We start from the raw sequence: 21,687 nt of genomic DNA, 5'->3' as shown, positions 1-21,687 counted from the left end.
GCGCGCATACACACACACAGAAATAAAGTCAACTTTTTTTTGAGGGATGAAATGTAGAGCAGCTTCTTCCTAGGTATCAAACACTGGAAAGTGTGAGGCTGCAGAGGTGACTCAGTGGTTAATAGCACTGGCTGCCCTTGCAGAGGACTCAGGTTCAGTTCCCAGCACCTACACAGTGGCTCACAACCACCCGTAACTCCAGTTTCAGGGACTCTGATGCCCTCTTCCATGGACACAAGACAGTCACATAGTACACAAACATTCATGCAGGGCAACACTCAATCATTAAAAAAAAAAGTAAAACTTTAAATAAAAGTGTAGATGGCCACATACATGCATGGAATGAGGAAAAGGGTCTGATGAAATATAGAGTCTTGTCTCTCCTCTGGTTTATGATGTTGCTGACTCTGCGTTGGACAAGTGCTGTCTTCCAGAGTACTGCATCTGCCTTCACTTAGTAACTTGTCTTCTTGGCAAATCAGTGGCCTCTGCTGACCACACTTAACTACCCACAGTCTGCGCAGGCTCTCTGAACCTTCAGATGCTACCCCTTGGGTTAACTAGTATTCTGTCTGGGGCTGGGGACTGAAAGTGTCGGCCCTAGGTGTTGGAATTGTGAGAAGTACCACAACACTGCAAACTGTCTGTGTATTAATCACCCTGTGGGAGGAGGTACCTATGGATGAATATGTGCACGTAAGTACCGTGACCACTGAGGCCATAAGAGGGTGTCAGATCCCTTGGAACTAGACTTACCATAGTTGTGATCCTCCCAACTCTGATCCTCTGTAAGAGTAACAAGTGCTCTTAACCACTGAACCATCAGCCCTTGGGTTACTTCTTACCAATGCATCAACCTATGTTTTTCTGTACTTTTCACATACCCTAATACTACCTTTGTAAATTTCTGAAGCTTTTTCTCTCTTTCTTTCTGAAGTTTTTTTTTCTTGTTGTTCTCACTCTTTTCCCTTACTGGATTCCCTGGAACCCCCTTCTACCCCACATCTTACTCGGAAGCCTCAAAGTAGATTTAAAAGCACAGAATAGATAAAGTCATTTCCTAATGACAAGGAGAGCTATTGTTGTCAAAGATTTTACTTGTAAATACATGACAGATTCCACATGCATTTATTGCTGGTTATTTACATAGTTGGTAAATGTATTAGTCTATGGTTCTCCAAAGAAACAGAACCAACAAAATGTCAGTATATGTACATGTGTTCTTGTACCTGTGTGAGATTTATCATAAGGAATTGCTTCACTCTAATATACGTAGGATTTAGGAGGCACAGTAGGGTGAGGAGGCATGAACCAGGAACGTTAAGAACACCAAGATGTTCTTTCAAGGGAAGAAATAAAATACCTGTTATCCTCCCAGAAGGCTGGAAGCAGGTGTGATTTCTAGTCTGGTGACCTTTGCACTATCTAGCTTTTGCACTAAGTATGGAGCTGGAGACAACATTGAACCCTCCCCCAATTTTTAAGCTTATTTTTCTCAGTTAATCTATAGAACCTATCACATGTACTTTACAAAGAGTTTCAATGTAACATCCAATATTTATTTAGCTTACTTTGTGTTTTATTGTGCACGTGGGATTATTAGGTAATCACCAGGAAAGTGTTGAACCAAACGAACTCCTTCACGGGCCAGCAAAGAGGTGATCCGTAAGAGGCAAGAAGATTTGGTTCAACATGGCTCAGTAGCTGGTGTTGGTTCAAACATCGAGAGCCTGACCCCGAATGGTTTGTTTTAAGCATATTTAAGCACAGCACAATTTGATGATGTTCATGGGTCTACCCCTCTAGAACTGAGAGTCTTAGATACGACAGTTTATTTCATAAATTTCCTTGGTCATGATGGTTTAGCACAGCAACAGTAAAGTAACTAAAACAGTAGATCACCAACACTTATTGAAATATTGGTCAGCTGTAAACTTTTATTTAGCTTTTGTTTTTAACTCACAAATGCCTTTATTTTGCCTTTGCTTTGGAGAGTTATTTCTGCCAATGGTAGGATTCTAACAGGATTTTTTTTTCATTTTTATACCTCAAAGATTTTGCTCATTTACATTATTTCCAATAAGAAATATATTTTCATCTTTGTCTTTTTTCTCACTGTAAAAAAATAACTCATAAGTGATCAGAGACATAAATGTAGAAGTTAAAAGTATAAAACTCTTAGATGGAAACACAGGTGTACATTAGTAGCTTTGGGTCAAACAATGGCCTCTTAAATGTAGCACCAAAATCACAAAAAATGAGTAATTTGACTTCATCAAAATGGAAAGCTTTTGTGCATCAAAGAATACTGTCAAGTCCCTGCTGGCTAGTTTTCCTCGTAATCAACAGTCTTACTCATGTATAAATCCTGTGAGTTACAACAACCAGCCTCACAAGACACACCCGAGGGTGCAACAGTGGTGTAAGTGTTATGGGAGTAACAAACTGCTTTCTGATTGGATTGAAGATCCACTCCACAGGAGGAAACTCATGCCCGGTACTATAAATCCAGCCAAGAAACCATTCTGGGGAAGAAAAGCCTGTTACTATTAGTTTGCTACATTGACATAGTATCAAACTGTCTTCTAAATAATTCCCTATACCCATAGATTAGGTCAACTCTCATTGCCCACCAGAGAAATTTCTTCTTGCAGTTGACAGTGTCTGATACTCAGACTCACATTTTGTTAAAACGCAGAGAACAAGTGTCTGTGGAGTACTCAGCCACAAATGAGACATCTGTATCACACCCTTGGCCCCAAAGCTCAGATGACATCAGAGAAGAGGGGAAGTAAGGTTTAAAGAGCCAGAGCTCTGGGGGGTCTGCTTCGAAACCATGTCTTCTTAACACAGCAGAGATGCTGCACTCAGGAGCTCACAGAAGCAGTTGTTGTCTACACAGGCTTATAGCACTCATCATTCCAGCATGGATGGCTGGTGGACTATCCACAGCTGAGAAACTGTTAGCAGTTGATAGACGATGGTGGAGGAAGAGTCCATGTTCTTCAGGGATGTGGCATCAGGTAGGCTGACCATGTTCTGTTAGGTGGCTTGACACCCATGCCCATTTGAGTAGCACTAATTTTGTACTCAGTGAATTATAGAGAAAAAAGAGGACATGAAATCAGGATGGGGACATGATGGGGGATCCAGGAAGAGTTAGATAGGGATGTGAGGGTAGACGTGATCAAAATACACCGAATACATGTATGAAAGTATCAAAGAATAAATAATTTTAAAAGAATACTACTCAGAAAAAAAAATGAAAGACAACCATAGAATGGAAGAGAATATTTTGAAATGACTCATCTGATAATTATCTAATAATCATGTTATATAAAAAGTTCTTACAATGCAAAACAAAACAAAAAACTGATTTTAATTGGCAAAGAAGAATTTGGTCTTTTCTACAAAGATATACAAGTGACCAATAAGCATGTTGCATGATTCCATCTCTATAAAATCCCAGACTATGATAACCCATTAAAACAGAAAGTGGTTGCTTACATTTAGTGGAAAGACAAGAGAGATAAGAAGTTAGAAGTAATAGCTAATTGATGCAAGAGTTTTTGTTTTGTTTTCTGAGATTTTATTATTTTATTATCATGTGTGTATGTGCTGTGGCACATATGTGGAGGTCAGAGGACATCTTGTGGGAGTTGGTTTTCTCCCTTCTCCATGTGGGTTCTGGAGATGGATTTCAGATCATGAGGCTTGGTGGCAAGCACCTTTACCCACTGTACCGTCTCACCAGTCATCTCACTGGATGCGTGGAAGAAGATCCAGTCGCAAAGGTTTTCTGCAAGCAAGCCAGGTAACTTTAGAACTCTGTAAAGGAGAAATGAAGCAGAAGCTGAGGACTTGGCCCCATGGCAGTACATGCACTAGTACGCTCATGGTTGTCTACTGGGAGTCACACAACTGATAGGGACAGGGGTTGGGAGATGTTTGCGGGGTAGTAATCAAAGCACATCTGACTCAGCCAGGAGTGGTGGCTCGTGACTTTAATCCCAGCACTTGAGAGACAGAGGCAGGTAGATCTCTGTGAGTTCAAAGCCAGCCTGGTCTACATAGCAAGTTCCAGGCCAGCCAGGGCTACCTATTTTATATACATAAATGAACACCTTCTTCACCACGAGGGACTGTACCCCAAACTGTTAACCAAAGTAAACACTTCCTCCCTTTAAAAAAATACATTTGGGGGCTGGAGAGATGGCTCAGTGGTTAAGAATGTGTACTATTCTTGCAAAGAAGCCTAGTTTGCTTCCAAGCACCCACATCAGGAGGATCACAACTGCTTGTAACTCCAGCTCCAAGGAATCTACCACTGTCTTCTGGCCTCCACAGGCACCTCCACTCATGTGTACAAACCCACACTCACACACACACACACACACACACACACACGCACACATGCAATTTAAAATTAAAAGTAAATCTTTTTTTAGAGTGTGTCTGCTTTGAGAGCGGTTATCTAGTTTGTAACATGGGGAGCTGTACGCCCCAGAGGATGAGGGACCTACCATGGGTGGAGGTCGCCAACACAGAGACATCAGAGGCAGGGACAGATGACTGTCAGTATCAGTAGGGTCCTCACCTGCTTCTCAAAATGGCTCTTTTGTCTCCACCACCGACAAGTCATCAGCTGGGTCCTTGCGTCTTATGGAGCTCTTTGAGGTTTGCAAGTTCTTTAAAAAGGAAAGTTTGTGCTTGTACATCCTCCAAAACCTCCCTAAACCCAAAAGCATAAGCTCCAAGGAAGTGAACAAGAGACAGGTCCCACTGATTCCAAACATGGTATTGAGGAGAATGGTCTTCTCAGAGGGGTGGGACTGGAAACAGGTCGTGCTACCGATGCAAGGATCCTCACGACATATAAAAGTGCTGGGCATCTTGAAGCCATACAGGTGGTACTGAACTCCCAAGGCTGCTCCCTCAAGGACCAGCCTCGCCCCAAGCTGTGCCACATAGGCCCAGAGAAGCTTGAGGCTTCCAGCCCCTGAGACATCCTTGCTATGGTCCCCCTTGCAAATCCGTGTCTCTTGTCCCTTATTTTCTTTTTCTGGTTCCTCCCAGTATCCAATCACATGATACAGAGTGAAACCCATGTAAAGGACACTGGGTACAGCCATCAGGATGACTTGGAAGGCCCAGAAGCGCAATGGAGAAAGGGGGCGGAAGATGTCATAGCAAGTGGTCTTGCAGCCTGGCTGCCCTAAATGACACATGAATTCGTTCTCTTCATCACCGAAGACACCAGGTCCACTGGAAACCAGAAGCAGGAGGCGGAATCCCATGAGCACCGGAAGTAGGAAGCGCCCCACGGGGGTGGAATGCCGGCTCTCCTTAGCCAACAGCTGCCTCAGGAACTTGCCACACATTCTGCCACTGAGCAGAGAACAATTATCAGTGAAGGTGTCCCACTCACTGCCCTTTAGAGGAGGCTTCAGCCTGTTTTATTCACCTGCTAACCCAAGGATCTGCAAAGCAAGATATGCTCCTCTCCAAGGTTGATCAAACACCATATAGTCTGTTTTGCATGCCTATAAGACAATACCTGAGGTAAGCGCTTTTATAAACATAAAAAATGTTAGTTAGCTCACAGTTGTGGAGGTTTGAACTCCAAATAGCATAGCACAGATTGGTGAAGGTCACTCACTGAAAGAATGTGTCATGTCTTGGATGGCAATGAGGAGAAGGGCATGTTGGAGCAAAAAGTTTCAATGTAAGGAGAGGGGAAGATGGACAGAATCCCATGATCCCTTTCAAGAGTACATTTTCATGGATTGGGGGCAGGGGGCTCAATCAGTAAAGTGTCGCACAAGCATGAAAACCTGAGCTTAATCCTCAGAACCCATGTAAAAATTCGGAGTGTGGTGGTGGACACTTGAAACCCCACTGCTGGGGAGGCAGAGACAGGAGGATCCTAGCCAACTGGAGAGCCTCCAACCAGCAAGAGATCCTATCTCAAACACAAGGTGGATGACTTCCAGAGAATGACACGTCACTGAGCTCCAGTACACACACACACACACACACACACACACACACACACGCTGAGGGACGTGGGAGTATACAGCAGGTGACAACTGATGTTTGACAAGTCGACCCACCAGACATATAACTCCCTGATGGGGAGCCCCACCTGGCAAAGCCGTGGGGTCACTGGCTGTGGAAACCGGTTGTTTTCTGTCTGTAACTTTTTCAGGTGCCACCATCAGACCTCCCTGTAAGAACAGCTGTGGGGTGCTTTCCACGGCCCTTTGGCAGTGTGTTTTACATCTCTGGGCACCCATTTAGCTGTGGATTTCTGTTTAAGCTGTATATACATTTTGCAAAGACCTTAGAACAAGTCCAATACAGACTAGCTGCCCCTACAGAATATACACAAAGACTAATTCCTAGTGTTGTCTATTGCTAAATCAAGGCCAGGCTGTTTACATCAAGACACAGTCCTTGCAGTAGCTCCCTTTCTGTAGGTACCCTGACCATTCAAGATTCAGTCAATTGTTTATTAGCTGTGTAGAGCTGTGTGAGAGCTTGTGGCTGCATCCCTGCTGAGCTACTCCTGGCCTGGCTCCAGAGAGTAGTACCTAACCCTAATCCATCTTTCCTTTAACTGATACCTTTCGTTTGTCCTATGTGAACCTTGTTTCAGAGTCTCCCAAGGATACAAAGGCCTCTGCAAAACTTGGTTCAGGAAACCAGGCAAATTGCGATACCTGATAAATTGTAGAATTTGCACTTGGCATTGTATTTTTGGGAGCTCCTTTCAGGTTGTTTTGAGCATATGGAAATCAATTGGCTAAACTGTAAATATTGAGAATAATAAAAATGCCCTGGGTGAAGGGAAAGGGGTCAGTCCCTAGAGTCTTGAGTCCAGATAGGCTGGATCCCCCTGCAGCCTCAAAGGCTAAATTCATTCTTAAGATGCCCCTGAGTCTTCTTTCCATAGAACCCACACACCCGTGCTGTGACACTTCTTGACAAGAGCTGCTGCAGAATGTGAGTGAAGTGTCTGTACGTGTGTGTGTGTGTGTGTGTGTGTGTGTGTGTGTGCTGGGTGAGAGATGAAGAAGAACCATGAGAGAAGTGTGAGGAAATGAATGAGTGAAAGAATGAATAAGTGTGATAGACAGACTAAAACTTGTTCCTAATTACCCTCAGATAAAAAAGTTTCCTACCCCTCACTACTCTGAGGCATTTCTTTCATTACCCTGAGAGGATCGTGGGGGCAGGTCTCTCATGGTCCACCACACACACACACACACCACTCACAGGCCAACCTGAACCAAACAATCCCTCATTGAGACTCCCTTCCTAGTTTGTGTCAGGTTGACAGACTTATCAACACAGATGGATGGAAGGAAGCTCAGTGGTTAAGAGTATTGTTGCTTACCAAAAAAAAAAAAAAAAAAAAAGAAGTAGCCAGGCAGTGGTGGCGCACGCCTTTAATCCCAGCACTCGGGAGGCAGAGCCAGGAGGATCTCTGTGAGTTCGAGGCCAGCCTGGACTACCAAGTGAGTTCCAGGAAAGGTGCAAAGCTACACAGAGAAAACCTGTCTTGAAAAACCAAAAAAAAAAAAAAAAAAAAAAAAAAAGAGTATTGTTGCTCTTGCAGAAGACCCTGGATCAGTTCCCAGCACCCACAATGGTGGCTCTCAACCATCTGTAACTACAGTTCCAGAAGATCCAGTGTCTTCTTCTGGCCTCCATGGTTACATGCATGGGGTACACATACATACATGCATGCCAAACACTCATACACATAAAATAAATCATTTTTTAATTTAAAATAACCACAACATGTTGGATTAAGGAGCTAGAAAGCAATGTGATGAAGTAAACAGAGTTAATGTCAAGATTTACTCTAATCTAACATTCTTTATACCTTACCATCTTGGGAACAAGAATTTGCCATAATTAAATGCTATAGGGTTTGGGGCAAAGCCAAAATGAGGATAAAAATTCAAATTCCTAATCTCTGTTCTTTAAACGTTTATCTCCCCATGATGAGGGGTAACCATTTTTGAGGATAAATTTCAGAAGTTTCTCAGTTCTCTGTCCATAATACCAAGTTTGCCGTCTTTATCTCTGCCCTAATAGGAACCTTCTTCAGTGCCCAGAAGCTGCTTCCAACCATTGCCATTCCCAACCATCTTCCCTTTCTCATTCTCTAATGATCATGATGGTCATGTGCTATGATCTAACTGTTGCCACCCTCCCCAAGTCAGATGCTGAAGCCTGGTGAGGAGTCAATGGTAGAGCAGCACCTAGAATCCCCCAGTGAGGGGCTGGGGTGTGGCTCAGTGGTAGAGCACCTGCCTAGAATCCCCCAGTGAGGAGCTGGGGTGTGGCTCGATGGTAGAGCACCTGCCTAGAATCCCCCAGTGAGGGACTGGGGTATTGCTCAGTGGTAGAGCACCAGCCTAGAATTCCCCCAGTGAGGGGCTGGGGTATTGCTCAGTGGTAGAGCACCTGCCTAGAATCATCCAGTGGGATACTGGAGGTACACACCCAGCATGCAAAAAGCCCTAGATTCAACCTCAGAACCTAAAAAAGAAAAGAAAAGAAAAAGAAGCAAGGCCTTTAAGTCATGAATGGGGTTATAAAGGAGATCTGAGGGAGCCCTTCAGCCCCTTCTGTCAATTGATGACACAGAGACAGCACCATCCATGAGGAAAAGGCCTACACACCAGACACTTTATCTGCTAGTGCCTGCCTCTTGGACTTCCAGCCTCCAGAACTGGGAAAAAAATAAAATTCTGTGGATTATAAATTACTCCTTTGAAGATATTTTATAGCAGTTTTATTATACTAAGATGTTATGCAGACCCCTAGAAAGCTCCACAGATGGTACTTTATCTTTTTTCCCTTGTTTAAGAATTTTATAGATGAGTACTGTATTTACATCACTTCCTCCAACTCCTTCCTACTTTACCCACATCCCTCAACTCCTTCTCAAAGTCATGGTCTCTTTTTCGTTAATTGCTATTGCTACACACACACACACACACACACACACACACACACACACACACACACACACACACACACAACCTGTTGAGTCCCTGTATTATTACTTTTATGTATGTATGTCTAGAGATGGCCATTTGGGATTAGATAGCCTATAAGCACTTGCCCCTGGAGAAGACTAATTCTCCTTCTTTTAGAAGCCATTAATTGCCTGTAACTCTATCCAGGAATGGGGCCTCGTGGGATTTCCCCCTTCCACAGTGGCATATAGCCTGGTGTTGTCACATTTCAGGTCTAGTTCAGGCAACCATATTGTTGGCCTTTCATGGGTGCATTAGATGTCCTGGTCCTCTGACTCTTCTAATCTTTCTGTCCCTGTCTTGTGAAGTGTTCCCTGAGCCTTAGGTGTAGGGTTGTATTGTGGATGTATCAACTGGACCCGGGCACCCTACTGTCAGTGGCTCTCTGCATTTTGACCAGTTGTAGCTTTCCATACAATCTCCATCTGCCACAAACAGGAGTTTCTTTGGTGAAAGGCGAGAGCTACGCTTAGTTGTAGGTATGGAGATAAATATTTCGTTTTCTTTCTTTCCTTTTTTTTTTTTTTTTTTTTTTTTTTTTAGTTTTTCGAGACTGGGTTTCTCGGTGTAGCTTTGCGCCTTTCCTGGAACTCACTCTGTAGCCCAGGTTGGCCTTGAACTCACAGAAATCCGCCTGCCTCCTGAGTGATGGGATTAAAGGTGTGCGCCACCACCGCCAGGCTCAAGGTAAGTATTTAGAACGAAGTTAGAGTAAAGAGAACCCACTGCTGTGACTTCCCTAAACCAGTGTGATCACTAGCCACAACTGTCTCTATTGTGCGCACGCGCACTCGTGCACTCGCACATGGATGTGGGGCATACATACCATAGCATGCCTGTGGAGGTCAGAGGGCACGTTTGTGGAATCGGTTCTTTCCTTCCACCTTCCTGTGGCTTCAAGGGATCAAACTCAGGTTGCCACGCTTGTGCAACCAGTGTCTTTACCAGTGAGCTACCTCAACACCCTTCCTTTTTCTATCTTAATCTTCCTTCTCCTATCTTCAAGAAAGATGCTTCTACCCCTTCGAATACCACCATCCTTTCCAGAGCTAGCACTTCAGGCCTCTCCTTTCCCACTGCTGCGAGGATTTGATCCCCAGAGGACCTTCCCTGGAATTCAAAACCCACTCCCTAGTTTTGAAATGGCACAGTAGGTAAAGTGCCCCTCATGAAGCATTTGGGTCTCAGTGTGGGTCGCCAGCACCGACATAAAAGCCAGGCATGGCAGCACTCTTCTGTAACCAACCCTAGGGCTGCTGCGGGACAGAGCAGGCGGGAGAAGTGAGCAGAAACAAGCAAATTCCTGAAGTTCATTGGCCAGCCAGCCTAACCAATCAGTGAGCTCCAAGTTCAGCAAGCACTTCTGTCTCAAAAAGTAAAATGGAGACCAATCAACAAAGAGACAAAAGTTCGTATCTGACATCCATACTCATGGACACACACCCACGGGAAGAGTTAAAACACCAGACACACACAAAATGAAGGAAGGAACGAACGAGGGAGAGAGGGAGGGAGGGAGGGAGGGAGGGAGGGAGGGAGGGAGGGAGGGAGGGAGGGAGGGAGGGAGGGAGAGAGGGAGAGGAGGGTAGAAGGAGGCCAGGAGGCCTTTGGCACGAAAAAGGGAATCAGTAGGAATGCAAGGGGGCAAGAGATTGTAATGGACGGTGAATATAAGAAAAATACATGATAAATGTGTATGAAAATGTCATGATGAAATTAATTATTATCCATTATTAATGTAAGCTAATAAAACATTTTAAAAATCCACCTTGAAGACAATGGGACAGATTCCGGGTAAAATCAAATTGAGATATTATATAAATTCAATACCTTGAAAAATAAAATTTAAAGGATGGAATTAATAAAGTAACAAAAAGGAATCAAATCTAAAACAAATGTGGGGTGTTTTTTTCTTTTGAAAATCAAGACAATAATAATTAAATGTCCACTACAGTTTGAATATCCTGAATCCAAATATCTAAAATCTCAAATTCTACAAAATCTGAAACTTTCTGACTTTCATGTGTGTGTGTGTGTGTGTGTGTGTGTGTGTGTGTGTGTGTGAGAGAGAGAGAGAGAGAGAGAGAGAGAGAGAGAGAGAGAGAGAGAGAGAGAGGACCTTCTCAAACTCAAGGAGAAAGGTCTTACAGAATGAGTAAGGAAAGGGGAAGAGAGTAGATCTCACATATGGAAACGTAATGAGGGGACAAAGGGACTAACCTAGCAGAGAGGGCAAGCGTGGAGGAGGGGAATGAGGGGAGAAATAGCAATGAATCAAAGTATGCATGAAAATACCATAATGAAGCACATTGCTTTGTATGCTAATTTTCAAAACACAAATAAGACCAAGGGTGTAGCCGGTTTGGTAGAATGCTTGCCTTGTATACACAAGCCCCTGGGTTTTATCCACAGCACTGCATAAACCGGGTGTTGTGGTGCACACCTGTAATTCCAGCACTGGGGAGATGAAGGCAGGAGGATCAGAAAAGTTCAAGCTCACCCTCAGTTATATAGTGAGATTAGGGCTTGTCTAGGGTGCATGAGACTGTGCCTCAATAAATAAATAAAGTGCAAGTGAAGCAACAATCACAGACTCAAAATTGGTAAAGGAAAGGAAATCCCGGAATTCGAGCAGATTTTCAAGTACCTAAAGAGATTATTTTAAAATTCCATTTTAAATGAGAATTTTTCAAAGCATCTCACCTAATTTTGGTGATGGAGGGATGGGGTGGGGTTGTCAGTGACTGAATCCATCCCAGAAAGTTAAGGAGCCACAGAGAAGGGAGGAACCTGGCGGTGCAAGCCTTAACTCACTGCTCCCGCTTTACTCCACCCGGCCTGGAATGCATTCTAGATGCTTCTCTTCGAAGTGTGGCCCTGCAAAACCAGCATGAGCAGAGACGCAGAATCTTGGGCAATATCCCTGCCTTCCAGATCGTAGGTGAATTCAGAGCTATCACTAAGCAATCATGACTGCATCCACTCACAGACACCTCTCTAGAGCCCAGAATAATCTCAGCCAGAAAAGCTACTCTCTGCCGGTGAACTTACCAGTGCTTGCCAGGCAACTCCAAGCAGAAGCAGCGACCAGAGAGGAAAGAAGCCAAAAGGAATCCTCACACTGGAGCCCTCAGGGTCCAGGCTCTTGGGATGGCCCTGCCTCCTGCAGCCTCCCACTCTTTCGCCTTCTCTTGTTCATTCCCAGCAGGCTCCCCGCTCCAGCATAAAAGAATTTCAATTTAAGGATCCGGCCCTAGAGGCATGAGCCCTGGAGAATGACTCTGGTGTTCATGGTACGGATGTATTCTCTAAGTGAATGGGGATGGGGATCTTTGAGGTCATCTGAAACAAGAGTGAAGGTTTATTATGTGCATTATATTGGTTAATTGTCTTGGGATGTTTGAGCTCACTGAGAAGCTGGCTCCGGAAGTGGAGCTGTCCTCTCCAGTCTCAGACCCAAGTGTGTTTGTCTCCCTGTCCTCCAAAGCCCTTTGTCTAGAGACGGGCTGCCTCCCAGACTCTGTGACAGGGAGGGAAGGGAACAACAGACAGCCAAAGAATAAAAGCATTATATCCTTGAGAACAGCTAGATGGAAAACGAACTGTTGGGAAATACTGCAGAAGTTACCACCGTGTATCCCATAATACAAAACTACCTAGAATCGGAGGAGAGCTGAACGTTCAGACACGGGGAGCTCAGCCATTGGAGAGAAAGCAAAATGAAGAACTCCAAATGCCTGCCTCGACTTCCCCAGTCAGTTTTTCCTGGATCTTGTGAGCGCCCAATCTGATGATGCTACTTCTGTCTATTATTTATTCTTTCTTTTTTCTTTTTTCTTCTATTTTTTCTTTTTGAGATTTTATTTTAGTTGCAACATTTCTCCCTTCTCTTCTCCCTCCAAACCCTCCCACATGCCCCTCCCCATCTCCTTCAAATTCATGGCCTTTTTTCTTCATCAACTGCTATTGCATGCACGTCTGTTTTTGTGCATACATATATATTGCTAAATATAACCTGTTGAGTCACATAATTATGGGCTAGTATTATGATTTTTAGGGCTGACCACAATTTGGCACTGAATAATGGGAATGCTCTTCCCTGGGAATGACCACCTCTCTCAGCTTCACCCAGCTGCCTGTAGTTCTTTGTGTAGGGTTGTTCTTTTACTTAGAATCTTTGCCAGAGGGGCACCTTGCTCTTCCCAGGAATCTCTCTGTGGGAAACCCCAGCTGACTGCCACCCCCCAGTCATTTCCTGCTGGGTGTTTGTAAGCCCCAATTTGATGGTGTTCATCTCTGTCACCCTATCACTTTCCATTTATTCTATTACATTGTTTTTCTATGGGCTTAATAAACTCACTCAAAACCGAAAGTGTGTCCAAAGCACCCGAAGAATAAGTTTACCCGTATAAGAGTGTTCAAAAGTCTATGCATGGGGAGGTCGTAGGCCCTAGAAGGAAACCTACTAGTGATGTTTTGCTAACCAGACATGCTGTCAGTCTGTTTAATAATTGTTTATGTCTATGACATGGATCTGCACCAGGTCCTCCGCATATATATTACAGCTTTCAGCTTTGTATTTTTATGGGACTTCTGTGTGAGCTAATGGGTCTCTAATTCTTGTGCCTGCTCTTGGGGTGCTTTCCCTTCTGTTGGATTGCCTTGCCCAGCTTCAGTGGGATGAGTTTTGCTTCATCTTATTGTATTTTGTCATTTTGGTTGTTATCTCTTAGAAGCCTGATCTTTTTTAATGAGACAGAAAGGGAGTGAATCAGAGGAGGGAGGTGGGGAGGAGCGCAGGGAGGGAAACTATAATCAGGATGCATGGTATGAGAAAAGAATCTATTTTCTTTTTTGCTTGACTGTTTGGTTTTTTTGTTTTGTTTTGTTTCTTTGTTTTTTCAAGACAGGGTTTCTCTGTGTAGCCTGGCTGTCCTGGAACTCACTCTGTAGCCCAGGCTGGCTTCAAACTCACAGAGATCTGCCTGCCTCTGTCTCCCAAGTGCTGGGATTAAAGGCATGCATCACTACTGCCTGGCAAGCATCTATTTTCAATAAAAGGAAAAAAATAGTTACTTATGTTTATACCCACAGAGTAGTGCTACCCTAGGTCAGAGAAGTTTCTTTTTGCTGTGAAAGATGATTACACAGAGACTATTCAAAGTGCCCAGAGAAGTGAGTTTTGAGTGCTCAGCCCTAAGTAGACCATCTATATTGTCTCCTCCAAACCCCAGGGAACTCCTCAGAAGAGGGGAAGAAAGATTGTAGGAGTCAGAGGATAGAAAGGAACACTAAGAAATGCTGTCTGCCGGACATGACATGGCAATCATGAACTCATGGTTACCTGCTCAAGGATTACACATACACACACACACACACACACACACACACACACACACACACACACACGAGAGAGAGAGAGAGAGAGAGAGAGAGAGAGAGAGAGAGAGAGAGAGAGAGAGAGAGAGAGGTGAAAGTACCAAAGGGACTAACTAGGAAGAGGAAGGTAGAAGAAGGAAATGGGGAGGGCCAGATAATACAGAATAAATACAGTCATAACTCAATGTGTGCAAGTATTCGATGGTCAAAAAAATTAGAAAGGGAGGCTGGAGACAAGGCTCAGGGTTGTTGAGACAAGGTTCACTGGCTGTGAGCCGGGTGGTGGTGGTGCACGCCTTTAATCCCAGCACTCGGGAGGCAGAGGCAGGCGGATCTCTGTGAGTTCGAGGCCAGCCTGATCTACAGAGTGAGCTCCAGTACAGGCACCAAAACTACACAGAAAAACCCTGTCTCGAAGAAGAAAGAGAAAAAAAGAGCACTGACTGCTCTTGCTGCAGACCCAGGTTCAGTTCCCTACACCTATATGGCAGCTCACAACCATCCACATAACTCCAGTTCCAGGGGATCCAATGCCCTTTCAGACTGCCCCACACACTAGACATGCATATGGTGCACATACATACATGCAGGCAAAACACTCACCCACATAAAATAAATAAATCTTAAAAAAAAAAATTAAAGAGTGTTTTGTGTGGTGTGTGTGTGTGTGTGTGTGTGTGTGTGTGTGTGTGTGTACACGCGTGCACAATTTGCTTTATGTCCTCAGGTAGTTCTCATCCTAGAATTCATGTGACTTCTCAATGTCCTCTTGGCTAGAAGAAATATTGCAACTCTTAAAGCACCATGGGAATCCACTCCGTGTCCTCTCAGCAGCTCAGAAAGCCCCAGGGAGAGCTTTCTGCTCCACACCCATTCCTTCCTGCATCACTGCAGCCAGGGTCCCTGCAGAGATGCAGCTGAGAAAGGCGAAGAGCAACACTGGGCATGCAGAGAGGCTTAATCCTGAACTTATTTTGTGGGAAAGAGAATAAACACATCTGGTTTTATGCCATTAAAATGTCTGCTGGTTATTAGTAGTCTAAGGCAATTCTTAACCAACCTACTACCTCTACAAACCACAAATATTGGGGAGGCATGGACTCGAATGTTCATGGATGCATAGATGCATGTGTGTGCTTGCACATAGAGGTTAGAGGTCAACTTCAGCTGTCATTCCTCAGGAGTTATCCATCTTGTTTTTTGAGATAGGCTCTCTTTCTGGCCTGTAATTCACCACGTAGGCTAGCCTGGCTGGCCTACAAGCCCTAAGAATCTGCACATCTCTGTCCCCCCAACTCTGGGATCACAAACACACCCCACCATGTCCAGGGTATTTTTTAATATTTATTTATTTTAGTTGGGCAGTGGTGGCACACGTCTTTAATCCCAGCACTCAGGAGGCAGAAGCAGATGGATCTCTCTGAGTTCAAGGCCAGCCTGGTCTACAGAGCAAGTTCTAGGACAGCCGGGCTACACAGAGAAACCCTGTCTTGAAATACCAAAAAAAAAAATAAAAAATAATTCTTTATTTTTTAATTGAAAGAAATTCATAAAATATATCTTGATTACACATTTTTCCTCTCCCCAACTCCTCTCAGAGACTCCCTACCCACCCAACTCCATGCCCTTTCTCTCTCTTTATTTTTTTTAGATACATTGGTGTTTGACCTGCATGTCTTCGTGAGAGAGTCGGATCCACTGGGACTTGAGTTATAGACACTTGTGAGATGCCATGTGGGTGCTGGGAATTGAACCTATATACTGTCTGGAAGAGCAACCAGTGCTCTTAACTGCTGAACCGTCTCTCCAGCCTCTCCTTTCCCTCTCTTTAAAAAACAAACAAAAACAAAAAATAAAAAACACACACAACACACATACAATAATAATAATAATAATCACGTAAACCAAAATTCACAAGCAAAAGACCAAGGGGACAAAAAAAATGCCCAAACAAAACAATATGAGACAAAGTCTACAAAAATACCATTGAGTTCATTTTATGCTGGCCGTCTACTTCTGTGTATGGGGCCTGCTCTGAACTGGGGTTAACATGCTCAGTGAGACACCATTGAAGAAAACTAATTTTTCCTTTGCCAGTGAGTATCAGTTGCAGATAGTTAAGGGTTGGGAGCCCTTGTTCACTTTCCCCTCTCAGGACTGGGACCCCAGCTGGCTTGAACCTGGGCAGGCTCCACACCCAGGTTGGGGGGGGGGTGCTTGTTTGTTTGTTTGTTTGTTTGTTTGATGTGAGTTCTGGAGCTCAAATCCTAGTACTCACGCTTGCAAGGCAAGCCTTCTACTGATTGAAACCCCTTCCCAGACCCTTTTTGTTTTGTTTGCTTGTTTGTCTTTGTACAGTTCTAGCCAAAAAAACTGATTCTCCTGCCTCCACCTCCCAAGTACTGGGATTACGGCCCTGTGCCACCACACCTGGCTCAAAAATATTTTTAAATCATAAATATTTTCCTAAATCTAGTGAGACTATATTGTAACATACATGCAAAATAAATAAGTAGATACAGTCAATTTTTAATGCAAATTGGTCTGGTCCTTTGATGAACACTTGAGAACTATCTACCAATCATTAGCTTTAATTATGCTCATCTTGCTAAGCCAGCCATTGAGAGATAGATGCCCTGAGAAGTAATGTGATTGCACTACATTCTCTCTATGGTACGTGCATACATGTGCGTATATGTGAATGAGCAGCAGGTGTGTGAGCTTGGCATTGGCATTTCATGTCATTTTTTTATCTTCTATCACTCATTCTTTTCTTTGAATGTCCACAGACAGAGAAGTGTAAATTGTAGTCTGATTTTGTGACTGTGTTCCTATTCATTTCTCCATCTCCTATGGGTTTTTTTTTCTATAATGAGATATTAGTGAATTTGGTGTAGACATAAATCTTGATGACTGTAAATTGCACAACATTATGGAAGTAGAGAACTGACTGCTGAAGGTTGTTCTCTGACCTCCACACGCATGCCACAGCACCTGTGTACCCACATACATACACACACAAAGATGAACAAATGAATGAATGAATGAATGAATGAATGAATGAATAGAAGAAAGCTTAAGTCAAATGCGTTCTTTCTCATGATCCCAGAATTTGGGAAGTAGAGGTAGGAGAAGATCAAAAACAGAAGGAGAAGGAGAAGGGGAAGGGAGGGGAGAGGAGGAGAGGGAAGGAGGAAAGGAAAAAGAAAGTACAAGGAAGGGAGAGAGGGAGAAAGGAAGGAGGGGTCAGAGGAGCAGGCTGGCTAAGGTGTACTTACCAGCTACCTTCCTAAATGGTCACAAATATGACCTCATTTGACCCTCATTCCAAGCCTAGGAAGTGGACTTTAATACCACCCTTGGGTTATAGGAAACTAAGATATGAAGGGGTTAAAACTGACCTGGAGAGGTCACTGAAACAGCGACTGGAAGAGGCCAAATGGAAAGAAATGAAGGGTCAAGAATCCTATTTTCCCCATTTGCTAAACCACTTCTTAGGAAGGATCCACTGAGTCAAGTACACCTCATCTCTGCTCATGGTAAGCAAGCACTTGGAAACTAAGAGGGGTGACCCCGCCATTTGGGGTTACACAGATAGTCCAGCCAGAGAGTTAAAAATGTCTGCCCTGGGGGTGGGAAGTGGGGAGATGACCAGGACCCAGGCAATAAGAACATTTCTCAAGGGTGCAGGAATTTCCCCCTGATTCCTCAATGGCTCTATTTATAAATGCCCACTGCCCAGGTCAGTGTGGGTCTCAGGAGAGGAGGCTGCAGTTGGCCCCGAAGGCTGGAGGGAGAGATGTTCCGCCTGTTTATTCCTAAGCTGCTGTCGAGACGTTAAAACACCAAGACAAACTTCTCTTTCATAATAACTTTCTTAGGCTCGGTGCCAGGAAGCTCTCACTGCACTGCTTTATGCCACCAACAATGTCCCTGCTGTCCCCTCTCTTCCCACCAGATGAGACCAGCCTCCACCCACAGCCAGATGTTAGTGATGTGTGCCAAGACCTGGAGTAGCTGGGTGCTCAGGGAGCAGGCATCACCCAAGGGTAAGCAGTAGAAAGAAGCATACAGCCTAGGATGGTGATTCTCAACCCATGGGTCACGACCCCTTTAGGGTACACCATCCCTTTCACAGGAGTTGCCTAAGACTATAAAAAAAAAAAAAACACAGAGATTTACATTCCGGTTCATAATAGTAGAAAGCAAGATTACAGTTATGGAGTGGCAACAAAAATAATTGTATAGTTGGGGGGGGCACCGCATTGTAAGGAACTGTATTAGAGGGTCACAGCATTAGGAATGTTGAGAACTACTGGCCTAGAACCTCTACACACACACACACACACACACACACACACACACACACACACACACACACATACACACAATAGAAGGAGGGACCTTTCCTCTCTCTGTCCCTTTCTTTTTCACACCAGGTCTTAGGAAGAGTGATAGATACTTGGAGGAAGAGGTGTTCAGGGCCAGTCAGCAAAAGCTAAGTGGCAGAACACGCAGAACTAGATACAACTTAACAAGCCTAGCCCTAGAAAACATTCTGGCTAGGCCTGGTCCTATCATCACACAGAAATCTGGAAATTATTAGATTAAACAAAATAGCCTGAATTCACAAAGACAAACATGGTGTGTTCTCTCCAATATTCGGATCTTTGTATATGTGTGTATTTATGTGGATGTTAGTGTTGGTATAGTTCATGAAACTAGAAAGGAAACCACAAGAGTGAAAAATGAAGTTTTGAGAAGAGAAGAGGGAGGTGAAATAATGCACGTGACCTGAAAGGGCAAAGGGAACCACAGGGCGTGGGAGGGGTCAAGGAGTGGAGAGACAGAGTGGAGAGGGAGAAGGATCGACGGAAGCAAATTATGTGATAAAATATCATAATGAACCATATTGCTTTATATGCTTATATCAAAAAATTAAGAAGCTAGGGAAATGCCTCCGTTGGTAAAGTGCTTGCCATGCAAGTTTGAGGACCTGAGTTCAGATCCCCCACCCCTCCACAGAAAGCTAAGCATGGCAGTGAACACCTATAGTCCCAGCACCAAGGAGGAAAACACAGGAGGATTCCTGGGGTTCACTCACCAGTCAGACTAGCCATGAAGTGGGGTCAGTGAGAGAGACCTTGTCTCAAAAAATAAGATGGAAAGGGACTGTTATCAACCTCTGACCTACAAATACACACACACACATACACACACACACACACACACACACACACACACACACACTAAGTAAGCAGGACTGAGGCTGAGGAGATGGCTCAGAGGTTAAGAGTGTTTATTGTGTGAGCATGGGGACTAGAGTCTGAATCCCCAGCACCCACAGGAAAAACTAAGAGTGGTTATGCATTCTTGTCGCCTCAACACTGTCTGTAGCTTCAACACCCACTGGGTGGGTGGAAAGAAAAAGAAAGATCTGGGCTTGCTGAGCTGGCTTCAGGTTCAGTGAGAAACCCTGTCTCAGGGAAATGTGGCAGGGAGTGATAAGGCAGGGCACCCAACAGCCTCCTCTGACCTCTGCACACATACACAGGCATGAGCACCTGCACATGTGTGCACCTACGCAACACACACACACACATACACACACACACACACACACACACACACACACACACACACACACACACACACACTCCTGCCTCTACTTCCCCAACGTGCACAACCATACCCAGTTCTGTACAGTACAGGTATGGGAGACGGTACCCAGGGCCAAGCACTCTACCAACTGAGCCATATCCCCAGCTCCAGCAATTTTACAAATGTTTAAGGGGAAAAGCCATAATTTTTAAAGGCTGCCGGATTTCAAACTCTGCTGCAACTGGAGTCGGGGAGAACTGGGCTAGAAAGCAGAGAAGGGATGTCAGACGGTTCCTTCCCCGCCTCAGTTCCAACCGAATCCCTTGGAGGCTAAAAGGTGGGTTTAAGGGTGGATGCCGCAGGGATAGTAAAGTTCGGCTAATAAAGTCGCACCAGAAATCCAAGAGGAATCCAGGGTTCAGGCTCTGCTCTTCCCACACTGAGCAGAGCCCAGTGTGGAAGCCTTGGAACCCCAGGACCAAACACCTCTATGACACGTTTTTGGACAGACAACTGGGGATCCAGCAAAGCCTGGTGGTATAGGCCTCTAACCCAGCTGCTGGGGCAGGGGGGCGGGGGGAGTGCAAGCTGGAGCTACATAAGTCTCAAAATAAAAAGGAGACGAGGAGGAAAAGGAAAAGAAAGTACAAGAGGAAGGTAGTGGGGAAGGGGGGGAGAGGAGAAGTCAAAGAAAGAGGAGGGGAGAAGAGGGGAGGGAGGGGAGAGAGGAACAGAGGCGATCAAGAGGAGGAAGGGAGGGGAAGAGAAAGAGGTTAGGGGTGTAACTCAGTGGCAGAGGGCGCCTGCCTTGATTGTTCCATCCAAATGGCCGGGCTTGGCAAAGTTCTGCAATCATCTAAGGTTATTCTCCAAAATGTAAAGTCAGGAAGCATAAATCCGGACAAAAGTACGTCCCTGCACCACCCACACGTCCCCATAGAGGCCTTTGCCTGCTGGCGGGTGCATCCTGAGAGCATCAGTTGAGGTAAATTACACCGCAGTGTTCTTACTCTCGGGCCTTGAGAGTTGTCCAGGTCCGAGCCAGGATATGGCGCCACCTAGCGACCACTTGGAGCAGTTACAGTGGAATTTAATTTTGTGCTCCTTCCCTAGCGGTTATAGCAAGCCCACAGCCAAGGCCACGTTGTCTTTAATTATTTCTGAAATTTCTCCCTTCACTTAAATGTGCGGGGTTGGGGGGTTGGGGGGGGGCTGACCAACCCTAATCCCACCCCTCCATCACAGGTGAGTTGGTTGACTCAAGTCAAAGCTTTTTCCGCCCGCAAGAACCCCAATGCCTGCAGAAGGTGAGCAATGTGGGGCATAGGATCGTCCCCTAGTGTGGGTGCTTCTCAGGGTCCGGAATTACGAACCAGTAAATTAACCTGCTGCTGTTTGCAGAACGCCTCAAAGACAGGAGACAGGGTGAGAAAGAAAGACCTACAGACTGAGACATCTACTGCAACACGTGTGTCTTTCTTGGCCAAAGTTCCCTTAGGCCGGTAAAGTTCTAAGAATGTCTCTCTGAGGCCAGATGAACACTGGAAAGATTTATGTTGTAGTCTAGAAATATTGGTCTTGGTGAAATCATATGCTTTCAGACAGCAGTAAGGACACCGGCTCTTTTTGCAAAGGGAGTCAGCATCTTGTC

At 44.7% G+C, this 21,687-nt stretch overlaps 1 protein-coding gene across 3 annotated transcripts in view; it reads right to left on the bottom strand.

The window, feature by feature from the left end:
- Positions 1-1,917: 1,917 nt before the first annotated feature.
- Gjc3 (gap junction protein gamma 3) overlaps positions 1,918-21,687 on the bottom strand; it is a 42,316-nt gene continuing 22,546 nt past the window's right edge. Inside the window, exons 1-3 of one of the 3 annotated variants that reach the window (XR_008221844.1) lie at positions 12,108-12,436; positions 4,524-5,388; positions 1,918-3,828 (exon numbers count right to left, since the gene is read on the bottom strand). Coding sequence is in view for 2 of the 3 variants with exons in the window: in XM_052754151.1 (XP_052610111.1) it covers positions 4,605-5,381 (777 nt within the window). In the remaining variant the exon portion in view is untranslated. Of the gene's footprint in view, positions 3,829-4,523; positions 5,389-12,107; positions 12,437-21,687 lie in introns of those variants that run through there. The other 2 variants (XM_052754151.1, XM_052754152.1) reach the window with 2 other exon arrangements.

This window comes from Peromyscus californicus, unplaced genomic scaffold (assembly GCF_007827085.1).
Source record: "Peromyscus californicus insignis strain IS unplaced genomic scaffold, ASM782708v3 Scaffold_2__1_contigs__length_46816999, whole genome shotgun sequence".
NCBI lineage: Eukaryota > Metazoa > Chordata > Mammalia > Rodentia > Cricetidae > Peromyscus > Peromyscus californicus.
This window is presented reverse-complemented; position numbering and strand designations above follow the sequence as displayed.